Source organism: Rhinoraja longicauda, chromosome 3, assembly GCF_053455715.1.
Source record: "Rhinoraja longicauda isolate Sanriku21f chromosome 3, sRhiLon1.1, whole genome shotgun sequence".
Lineage (NCBI taxonomy): Eukaryota > Metazoa > Chordata > Chondrichthyes > Rajiformes > Arhynchobatidae > Rhinoraja > Rhinoraja longicauda.
In genome coordinates this window covers 100,620,325-100,632,429 of record NC_135955.1, presented here as the reverse complement: position 1 = coordinate 100,632,429, position 12,105 = coordinate 100,620,325, and the positions used below count along the sequence as shown (strand labels likewise).

At 47.5% G+C, this 12,105-nt stretch overlaps 1 protein-coding gene across 1 annotated transcript in view; it reads left to right on the top strand.

Moving 5' to 3' along the window:
• The first annotated feature begins 6,714 nt into the window (after positions 1-6,714).
• Positions 6,715-12,105, top strand: part of pde8b (phosphodiesterase 8B) — a 200,885-nt gene continuing 195,494 nt past the window's right edge. Inside the window, exon 1 of the mRNA XM_078396757.1 lies at positions 6,715-8,169. Coding sequence (XP_078252883.1) covers positions 7,900-8,169 — 270 coding nt within the window. The 5' untranslated portion in view covers positions 6,715-7,899. The remainder of the gene's footprint in view (positions 8,170-12,105) is intronic.

The window sequence follows — 12,105 nt, the reverse complement described above, 5'->3', positions numbered from 1 at the left end:
AGGAATGATCACAGTGAATGGCGGTGCTGGCTCTAAGGGCCGAATGGCCTATTCCTGCACCTATTGTCTATTGTCTTAGGGTGTGAGTCCATCGCTCCCTGGAGGTGACAATGCACACAGATAGGGCGGTGAAGACGGTGTATGGCTTCTCTTCATCAGTATGGTGCCTCCATTGTAACTCCCCTCCCATTCCCACACTGACCTTTCTGCCCTGGGATTCCTCCATTGCACTGTAAGGCAACATAAATGCTGGAGGAACAGCATCTCGTATTGTACCTGTGTAGCTTCCAACCCAACGTTATGATCATTGAATTCTCCAATTTTTGTAACCAACCTACAAACAACCCCTCCCGTCCCCTCCTCCACTTCCCCCCTCTCTTTCCTGGTCTCCACCCGGATGTGCACCCCCTCCCCCCCCCTTCCCTCCCCAATCCCCTTCCACCTATATTCATTCATCTGGCTTCACATTTCAAACCTTTCAATTCATAACTCCTATCTCACACTTTTAGCCTTTGTCCACCCACCTGACAGTAAAAAAAGCACCCCTCACCCCTATCCACTTGTAACTGGCCCAGGCTTTGTCCTGCCCCACTTCTCTTCCAAATTTCTCCTACAATGGTCTGAAGAAGGGTCCTGACCCGAAACATCACCCATCCATGTTTTCCAGAGATCCATTCACCAGAATGTTGAGCAAACCCAAACTGCTGGAGGAACTCAGTGGGTCAGGCAACATCTGTAGAGGAGAATGGACAGATAATGTTTTGGGACGACACCCTGGGTAATACATTTATTGATTTAATGGGAGAGATTACAGCTTTGAAAATAAATGCATTGACCATGGGCCATTTTGGGAGTCATGAGAACATCATTCAGTGCTGCATTGTTGCAGGTTTTCTCTGACTAATACCAGTTTATAACTGTCCACTTGTTCTTCTACAGCAAGCACTTTTCATAATACAAGGTTTCTCAGAAAATGGAGTCCAGCAGCATGATTGCCAGCATCTAATTCCACAAAAAAATTGCGGAGAATCATGGACACAGCCCAGACCATCACACAAACCAACCCCCCTACCATTGACTACATTTACAACTCACTCTGCCTCGGCAAGGCCAGCAGCATAATCAAGGACCAGTCTCAATAGACAATAGACAATAGGTGCAGGAGGAGACCATTCGGCCCCTTCGAGCCAGCACCGCCATTCAATGTGATCATGGCTGATCATTCTCAATCAGTACCCCGTTCCTGCCTTCTCCCCATACCCCCTGACTCCACTATCCTTAAGAGCTCTATCTAGCTCTATCTATCAAGTCTCACCCTGGCCACTCCCTCATCTCCCCTCTCTCATCAGGCAAGCAGTACAGAAGTGGGAAAACACACACCACCAGATTCAGAGACAGTTTCTTCCCAGCTGTTTTCAGGCGACTGAACCATCCTACCACAACCAGAGAGCGGTCCTGAACTACTATCTACCTCATTGGAGACCCTCGGTCTATATTAGATTGGACTTAACCTGCACTAAACATTATTCACGTTTTTCCCTTATCACTGTGGACGGCTCGATTGTAATCATGTATTGTCTTTCCGCTGACCGGTGAGCACACAGCAAAAGCTTTTCACTGTACCTCGTTACATGGGAAATAAACTCAACTCAACTAATTTAAGAGCCACAGGTAGTCTTAAGTTTTGTGAGAGCAAACCTTTTGTTGGTTTGCTGTGCAGGGTTGAAAAGAACCAGGCTGATTCAGTTTAGTTTAGTTTAGAAATCCAGCATGGAAACAGGCCCTTCGGCCCACCATGTCCGCAATGATCAGCGACCCCCGCACACTATCACTATCCTACACACACAAGGGACAATTTTTACTTTTACATCAAGCCAATTATCCTACAAACCTGTTTGTCTTTGGAGTGTGGGAGGAAACCAAAGATCTCGGAGAAAACCTACGCGGTCACGGAGAGAACGTACAAACTCCATACAGACATCCACCCGTGGTCAGGTTCGAACCCGGTTTCTGGCGCCGTAAGCGCCGTAATCTTACCCATTAATAGGACGTCACGGTGATGCAGCGGTAGAGTTGCTGCCTTACAGCGCCAGAAGCCCGGGTTCGATCCTGATTATGGGTGCTGTCTGTACGGAGATTGTACGTTCTCCCCGTGACCTCTGTGGGTTTTCACCGGGTGCTCTCCCACACTCCAAAGACGTACAGGTTTGTAGGTTAATTGGCTTGGTTAAATTGTCCCGAGTGTGTGTAGGATAGTGTTAATGTACGGGGATCGCTGGTCGGCGCGGATTCAGTGGGCCAAAGGGCCGGTATCCGTGCTATATCTCTAAACTGAAACTAAACTAAACAATGGTACTGGACAACAAAAACCCTAAAACAGATGTCCATATGGGTTTAATGCTCCCAATTGATCCACTATCACGTGCTTCCCTTGCTTGCAGACTTGCATTTCAACTTGATTAAGTACCATTGTAAATAACTGATGGGGACCTGCAGAATCTGGTCTAATATTTGGCAGCTACTCTTTAAACTTGAGTAGAATTGGGCTTGTCTGTGACAGGAGATGAATTCCTTCACCCACTCTGCAAACATCTTGAACCGTAATGTTCCCATCACCATCCATCACCTCCTCTCAACCATTGCTCCCAACCTAAGGAGTTTGAATGAAAGAGATACAGCTGGCAAACAGGTTTTTTTGGTTCACCAAGTCCATGCTGGACATCAATCATCCATTCACACTAGAGTCATAGAGTGATACAGCGTAGAAACAGGCTCTATTGCCCAACTTGCCGACCAACATGTCCAACATGTCCCATCTGCACGAGTCCCACCTGCCTACATGTCCCATCTACACAAGTCCCACCTGCCTGCGTTTGGCCTATACTCCTCGAAACCTGTCCTATCCAAGTACCTGTCTAATTGTTTGTTAAATATTGCACTAGTTCTATGCTATCCTATGTTATCCCTTTGCACGGGGCAATTTACAAAGGCCAATTAATCTACAAACCCGCACGTCTTTGGGGTGAGGGAGGAAACCAGAGCACGCAGAGGAAACACACACAGAGAGAACCCGCCCTTGGGTCGGCCCGCCGCGGACCCTTCACCGTCCGGCGCGGCCTGGAACGTGGCAACGACACCAGCCTGGCCGCGGGAGAAGACGGCAGGGGAAGGGAGAAGACATTGTGGGCTTCCATCACAGTGAGGAGGTGACTGGAGGAGACTCACTGTGATGGATGTTTCTTTTTTTTTGTGTGTTGGTTGGGGTTGTGTAATTTGCTTGTTTTATTGCTTTTATTATTGGACTGTGGGTGACTAAATTTCGTCCAAAAAACTTGTTTTTTGGATGACAAATAAAGATATCTTGAATCTTGAATCTTGAACATGGAGACTCCACACAATCAGCACCCGAAGTTCAGGATTGAACTCTGGTCTCCAGCGCTGTGAGGCAGCAGCTCCACCATTGAAATGAACCCATGCACTGTTACAGCTGACTGACAGTCAGATTAGATTTATAGACGTGGCTGTTGATTATCAGCCCTTAAGATTCTGCATCGAAAACAATGTTGTCCCTGGAAACTGCAGCTACATTGCTTGGATTAATGACTGACTCAGTGAATAGGGTTAATGTATGTCAGACACATCTTGAGGAAAACAGAAAATTTAGTTTAGTTTAGTTTAAAAAGTGAGAGAGTTGTTAATATGTTATTATCTTTACTATGGTAAATTGTTGGATTTTTTTCTCCAGATTTATGATTTGCATGAATGTGTGAAGTAAAATTCATGTTTCATACAAGAATATATGGATATTATTATGTGTAAGCAAACTATCTGCTGCAGGGGTCTCAACAGGTCAGACAGCATCATTGGTTGGGAAAGGAAGAGTCAATGATTTGGGTTGAAATCCTCCATCAGAACTAAGAGTGGAGATGGTCAACTGAAAGGAGGCCAGCATTCAAGAACTTCATACAGGTCCACTGCCGATTTTCCAGCAACTGATGGTCTGGCACCTCCTTTAATCCGGACAAAATCACGAGAGCCCACTCGAAATTCACTGGGCGGCCACAGATGGCGCTGTGTGTGGTGTGGGCCTATGCCCCGAAAGAGCTATTTGTTCACATTTGCAGTTGGAGGTGGTGATCCCCCAGTTTAGTGCAATTCGTAGCTTATTTTGCTTTCATTTAACCCTAGTTATTGGCTTCGAAGCAAGGTCCAAGTGACAGTCATGATGCCAAGCACATCTCATTTACATTTAATCTTTGTATTATTTAAGTTTCTAGCTGTCCATTGTGCTTTAGAGACACCGGAGGGCTAGAATTAGTGGGTCCGAGGTGTACTGTTGTGTCATTATCACATGACTCTGTTGTGTCATTATTGCATGACTCTGTTGGTCTGGCAAAATGGATAATCCTGCAAGGCCTTGAACCAAGGGTGCTGGAAGATAAGTGGTGGACCAGTCGTAGCAAGAGAGTAGCTGTTCCTGAACCCGGCCATACGTGATTTTAGTCTGTAACCTCCTGCACGATGGTAGCAGCAAAAAGAGGATATGGCCCTAAATGATAGATGCAGCCTTTTTGAGGCAGTGCCTCGTGTAAATACTTTCAGTGGTAGCGAGGGCTATGGTTAGGGTTGCCAACTATCTCACCGACAAGGTGACGTCACCGCCTCGCGCCCCACCTGACCTCACCCAGCCAGCGGCCACGTGCTCCCACTCCACCAATGGGGGCTGCCCGGGCCGGGAGGCGGGTTGCTACGCAACCTCAGTTAGGCGAACAGACTCGGCCCCGCTCCGCGAACACACTCCGCTAGCCTACACTGTCCCGGCCTACAACGGCCCGCGGGCCGCTGACAGCCCCTGGGCCGCTGTAGGATGGGACAGTGTAGGCTAACGGAGTGTGTTCGGGGAGCGGGGCCGAGTGCTGCTGCAACCTCCATTAGGCGAACACACTCGGCCCCGCTCCCCGAACGCACTCCGTTAGCCTACAGCGGCCCGCGGGCCTAATACGGGACAAGGGCGGGCCCGTACGGGACAAACCAATTTAATCCAAAATACGGGATGTCCCGGCTAATACGGGACAGTTGGCAGCCCTAGCAATGGCTGTGATGGACCAGGCTGAGTCTACCATTCTCTGCAGCCATTTGCATTCCTGTGTGTTGGAATTGCCATACCAGGCCACGATGCAACCTGTCAGGCTAGTTTCTACAGTACAGTTGTGGACATTTTTTTTTTTAGATTTAGATTTTTAGATTTAGAGATACAGCGCAGAAACAAGCCCTTCGGCCCACCGAGTCTGCGCCGCCCAGCGATCCCCGCATATTAACACTATCCTACACACACTAGGGACAATTTTTACATTTACCCAGTCAATTAACCTACAAACCTGTATGTCTTTGGAGTGTGGGAGGAAACCGAAGATCTCGGAGAAAACCCACGCAGGTCACGGGGAGAACGTACAAACTCCGTACAGACGGCGCCCGTAGTCAGGATCGAACCTGAGTCTCCGTCGCTGAATTCGCTGTAAGGCAGCAACTCTACCGCTGCGCCACCGTACGTTGAGGTATTTGTGAGATGGTGTATTTCCTTAAACTTCTAAGGAAGTATAGGATCTGGCACACCTTCTTCATGATTGCGCCCACGTGCTGGGCGCAGCACAGGTCATCTGAGATGGTAACGTCCAGGAATTTGTAGCTATTAATTCTTCCAACCTCCGACCCACATAAAAAAACTGTCACAGGGTCTCCCCTACATGCCTACAAACGGGTCCTGATGACCCTGTGATCTCCCCCGTCTGAAGTTAAGGGTTAATTCCATGGATCTGTGGATGTTGAGCGAGAGGTTGATGTTATGCATACACATCCACGTGTTTTATTTATTTCTAGAAACATAGAAAATAGGTGCCGGAGTAGGCAATTCAGACCTTCGTGCCGGCACCGCCATTGAATATGATCATGGCTGATCATGCAGAATCAGTACCCTGTTCCTGCCTTTTCCCCATATCCCTTGGTTCCGTTAGCCCCAAGAGCTAAATCTAACTCTCTCTTGAAAACGTCCAGTGAATTGGCCTCCACTGCCTTCTGTGGCAGAGAATTCCACAGATTCACAACTCTCTGGGTTAAAAGGTTTTTCCTCATCTCAGTCCTAAATGGCCAATCCCTTATTCTTAAACTGTGACCCCTGGTTCTGGACTCCCCCAACACGGGGAACATTTTTCCTGCATCTAGCCTGTCCAATCCCTTAATAATTTGAAATGTTTCTGCAGGATTCCCTCTCATCCTTCTAAATTCCAGTGAATACAAGCCCAGTCAACCCATTCTATGGCTTATCTATCTCTCTCCCTTCTAACTCCCTTCTCCTGCCTTCCCCCATAACCTCCAGCACACGTACTAATCAAGAACCTATTTATCTCTGCCTTAAAAATATACACTGACTTGGCCTCCACAGCCTTCAGTGGCAAAGAATTCCACAGATTCGCCAGTCTCTAACTAAAGAAATTCCTCCTCCTCGTTTAATTCTGAAGCTATGACCTCTAGTCCGAGACTCTCCCACTAGTGGAAACATCCTCTCCACAGCCAAGTCTACATAGGTCTATGACTATATGACCATTGCACATTGATAACAACGTGAGACAGTTTCCCTTTAAATACTGTCCTTTCAGACTGGAAGTGCCCCTCCTCTTCCGGTGCATTATGACAGCTTCTTCACTGTCTGGATAACAACATGCACAGTGTGTATGCATTAATGTTATTCAGTCGCTCCTAGACCATTCGTTGCTGAGCTGATCTAATTCTGAGGCAGAATTTCGGTGCGATGTTCATTCAGCACGTTTGATATGATCAGGACCATTTAAACAAGGGTGCATTTTGCAGCATTTGGATGGATATCAGAGTGAATAATGCAATTAGCTGTCCACCTTCGGCTGCTATTTTGGTGAAACGCTTGCTTTAAATAAGACTTGGCATCCGGCACAGTCGTAACAACCTACCCGGCTGCTAATTATTTGGTCTTTTGGATTTGCACAAAAGCCATGTCAGCTCGTTACTTGGAGCGCGAGGAACAGTGAGTAGCGCCACTGCGATCAGACGCGATGGGGGGCACGAAAGACCGGTCTACCTGATCCAGCCCTTGTACAACAGTGACAGGTAACCAAGACAGGACACCCCGAGGATGTTGCTAACGGGAAATCAGGATGGCCTCTGAGACCAGGTCAAAGGTCGAGGACTCTACCCACGTCACAAATAAGCCAATGAATGAATGAATGAATGAATTACAATCGCAGCTTCTGATGGAAGCATCGTGTTGAAATAAGAAGACCAGATGATTATTCACATGATTCATAGGGATTTTAAAGAGACATCTTCTCCCTCTTGTGGAATATTATCACAGTCATCTCTGCTGGGAAGCAAAGCAGAAGATCGATGTGAGTGTGATCTGGTGGTAAACAGCCACTGAATGATGACAAATTAATTTTCTGGGATGATATTGCTGCAAACCGGTTTGGCGATCGATTAAAGATGCACGGACAAGCCTTCGGGGCCACACGGAATTTTAATTATGTAGACGGGTTATTTGTTCACAGAGGGCACAGGAGAGGGGGGGGAAAGTGACGGGCAGAGGCAGGGAAAGGAAGTGAAAAGGAAGGGCGGTTGAAAAGACATCATAATAGATAAAAGGGAAAACCGTAGAAGACAGGGGGGAAAAAAAGTAACAGTAAGGATCAAGGTGTGTTAGTGGCGAAGAAAGGGTGGTAGATTAACTGAAAGAAGTGTGGCAATAAGGAAAGGGGATAGACATAGAGAGAGGGGGGAGAGGGAGAGAGAGAGAGAGAGAAAGAGAAAGAGAGAGAGAAAGAGAGAGAGAGAGGGAATGCAGTCCAGCTGGTGGCTGGAGCTACACTGAGAGTGATGGGCTGTGCTCCCAGTATCCATGTCTCTCAAAGCGGAGTGATTTACTGCAGAGATTCGGATGAATCAAACTCTCCACATCAGACCACCACCATTTCCCAAGGCACGGCAACAGTCCACGGCTTCTTCATCAAGGCAGATGCAGCTGAATCGCTGCCCTCTGTCCTGGCATACCAGAGTTGTGCAACACGTACCTCCTCACGCCGAGAGAAGAGGGAGAACAGCAACTGCATTGAAGCTGAGACCCAAACCAGCCACACCAGTGTGAAGGTAACGAGCCCTGTTTATTGCATTCGACAATGCCTATTCCTTTCTCAAACGCAGACGGCTCATCACAATGCTTTCCTTTCTTCTATTATCTGTTACAACTTCCATTTATAAACGTAGATTATTGACCTGGAATAATAAATGTGTGTGGGTTTTTTTTTCCTCGTGCTTATAGGTGTATACTGCATGTAATGGGAGGTTATTCCAGTTGCTTTTGGCTAATGCTGCTTTCTTGCAATTATGAGGAAAATTTGGCTGACTTTTGCCTTCAGGGAAGTGATGATGAATTTGTACAGCATTCTGCAACGGGAAAATTAAAGTGAGAACTACTGAGTATTTTGCTTGTACCAAGATGGAGGGGAAGCTTGAAGTCAAAACCCCATCAGAGTGGGGATTAAATCAGATCAACCACGACTAGTTGCAGAGAATTCTCTGCCACAGAGTGGAATCCTCTGCCACAGAAGGCAGTGGAGGAGGCCAATTCGCTGGATGTATTCAAGAGAGATTGGATAGAGCTCCCAGTGCTAACGGAATCAAGGGATATGGGGAGAAAGCAGGAACAGGGTACTGACTCTGGATGATCGGCCATGATCACATTGAACGGCAGTGTTGGCTCGAAGGACCGAATGGCCTACTCCTGCACTCCTTTCTATGTTTCCTTGTTTCTATGTCTTTTTAACCCCGTTTGCCGATCCCATCTCAAAGCCTTGCGCGTTTAGGAGGATCCTTTTGATGACTACCAGGGCTGGTGAAGATAGATATTATACAGAGAGTGGTGGGGGTACTGGAATGCACTGCCAGGGGTGGTGATGGTGACAGATAGTGGCGTTAAAGAGGCTTTTAGATAGTTACATGGATGTGCAGGGAATAGAGGGATGTGGATCATGTTCAGGCAGATGAGATCAGTTTGACTTGCCATCTTGTTCGGAATGAACATTGTGGGCCGAAGGGCCCGTTCCAGTGCTGTACTGTTCTACAGTATGTTCTCTGGTACGATAGTGGCATTTATGAGACTTTTAGATAGGCACATGAATATGGAGGGGTATGGATCATGTGCAGGCAAAGGAGATTAGTTTAACTTGGTGGGAAAATTGTGGGCTGATAGGCCTGTTCCTGTTCTGTGCCATTCTATGGCCTATGATACATAGGCGCCGCTCTCGGTAGGGTTGCCAACTGTCCCGTATTAGCCAGGACATCCCGTATATTGGTTTGTCCCATACGGGACCGCCCTTATCCCGTATTCGGCCCGGGGGGCGCTGTTAGCCCGGACACTGTAGGCCCGGACACTGTAGGCCCGGACACTGTAGGCCCCGACACTGTAGGCCTGGGGGCCTCTGTAGGCCCAGACAGTGTAGGTTCGCAGGCCCGGGGCGCTGCGAAACGGAGGTTGCATAGCAACCTGCCTCCCAGCCCGGGCGGCCGCCATTGGTGGAGCGGGAGCAGGTGGCAGCTGGCTGGGTGAGGTCACGTGGGGCGTGGGGCGGTGACGTCACCTTTTGTCCATTATTTGAAAGTGAGAAAGTCGGCAACCATAATGATACATGAGGCTAGAAGTCGTATTTCGCCATGTGAATATGTGGTGAAAATCTATGTGTTACTTGCAGTGCACAGGCCCAATTAGACCCGCTCACAAAAATATGTGAGGTTGAGCAGGAATATTTGTAGCAGCATGCAAAGAATCATACGTTACAATGGGGTACATTACAGTCTCCTTTGATGGGTGTTTGGACATTTGTGGCGTTATTGCCATTCCTATCATGAGCAAACGGTGTCAGACCCTAGAGGAACTGCTCCCACTGCAGCTGCCCTCCATGTTACTATGGAGATGATTTAAAACATCGTGTGTCTGACTATCCACTAACCAGTCAGCGGATAGACAATACATGTATTTACAGTGCATAAGCACATGATAAGCGAATAACGTACAGTGCAAGGTAAAGCCAGCAAGGGGAAGGTAAAACCATCTGAGGAAGTGCAGTGGTACAGCAATAATGCAGTTTCGTTTATTCGTTTATTGTCACGTGTACCGAGTTACAGTGAAAAGCTTATGTTGCGTGCCAACGAGTCAGCGGAAAGCCAATACATGATTACAATCGAGATACATGACAAGGGAATAAGGTTTATTGCAAGGTGAAGCTGGGAAAGCCCGACAGTGCCAGAGACCCGGCTTCGATTCCAACTGCGGGTGCTGACTGTATGGAGTTTGCACGTTCTCCCCGTGACCGCGTGGGTTTGCCCTGAGTGCTCCACTTTCCTCGCACTCTCCGAGGACATGCAGGTTTGGAGGTTAATTAATTGGTCTCGGTAAAATTGTAAGTAGTCGCTCGTGTGTAGGATAGTGCTGGTGATCGTTGGTCGGCATGGGCACGGTGGGCTGAAGGATCTGTTTCCGCGATGTATAGAAACATAGAAACATAGAAACAGAGAAAATAGGTGCAGGAGTAGGCCACATCTAACTCCCTCTTAAATATAGCCAATGAACTGGCCTCAACTACCTTCTGTGGCAGAGAATTCCACAGACTCACCACTCTCTGTGTGAAGAAATGTTTTCTCATCTCGGTCCTAAAAGACTTCCCCCTTATCCTTAAGCTGTGACCCCTGGTTCTGGACTCCCCCAACATCGGGAACAATCTTCCCGCATCTAGCCTCTCCAACCCCTTAAGAATTTTATATGTTTCTATAAGATCCCCCCTCAGTCTTCTAAATTCCAGCGAGTACAAGCCCAGTCTATCTAGTCTTTCCTCATATGTAAGTCCCGCCATCCCAGGGATCAATCGAGTCCAACGTAAAGTCTGATGGTTTTCCCCAATTAGATCCTGTGTTGGGGATTGGTCCATTGCTACCACGAGATGCAAGATAATGGAAGAGGCAGAGATCACAATATGTAACTTGATCACCCTGTTTTCAGAAGGATGTCCTTAGGATGGATAAAATACAGAGAAGATTTACGAGGAAGTTGCCGGGTCTCGAGGGGCCTGGACTATAGTGAGGGATTGTGCAGGCTAGGAGCGCAGGGGGCTGAGGGGTGATCTTATAGAGGTGTATAATTCTTGCTATTGAGGGCGTGCAGCGTAGGTTTACTAGGTTAATTCCCGGAATGGCGGGACTGTCATATGTTGAAAGACTGGAGCGACTAGGCTTGTAAACACTGGAATTTAGAAGGATGAGAGGAGATCTTATCGAAACGTATAAGTTATTAAGGGGTTGGACACGTTAGAGGCAGGAAACATGTTCCCAATGTTGGGGGAGTCCAGAACAAGGGGCTACAGTTTAAGAATAAGGGGTAGGCCATTTAGAACGGAGATGAGGAAAAACTTTTTCAGTCAGAGAGTTGTGAATCTGTGCAGTTCTCTGCCTCAGAAGGCAATGGAGGCCAATTCTCTGAATGCATTCAAGAGAGAGCTAGATAGAGCTCTTAAGGATAGCGGAGTCAGGGGTATGGGGAGAAGGCAGGAACGGGGTACTGATTGAGAATGATCAGCCATGATCACATTGAATGGCGGTGCTGGCTCAAAGGGCCGAATGGCCTCCTCCTGCACCTATTGTCTATTGTCTATAAAAGCATGAGGTGGATATATTGGGAGAATCCACTGAGTCTTTTATTCAAGGTAGGGAAATTAAGAACTGAAGCACGTAGATTTAAGGTGAGAGGGGCAAGATTTAACAGCACATTTGACGGCACTGGGCCTGTACAGGCTGGAGTTTAGAAGGGTGAGGGGGGATCTCATAGAAACTTACCGACTAATGAAAGGCCTGGATAGAGTGGATGTGGAGAGGATGTTTCCACTAGTGGGAGAGGACGTTCCTTTAGGAAGGGGATGAGGAGGAATTTCTTTCGTCAGAGGGTGGTGAATCTGTGAAATTCATTGCTGCAGAATGCTGTGGAGCCAAGTCAATGGATATATTTAAGGGAGAGATAGATATATTGTTGATTAGCAC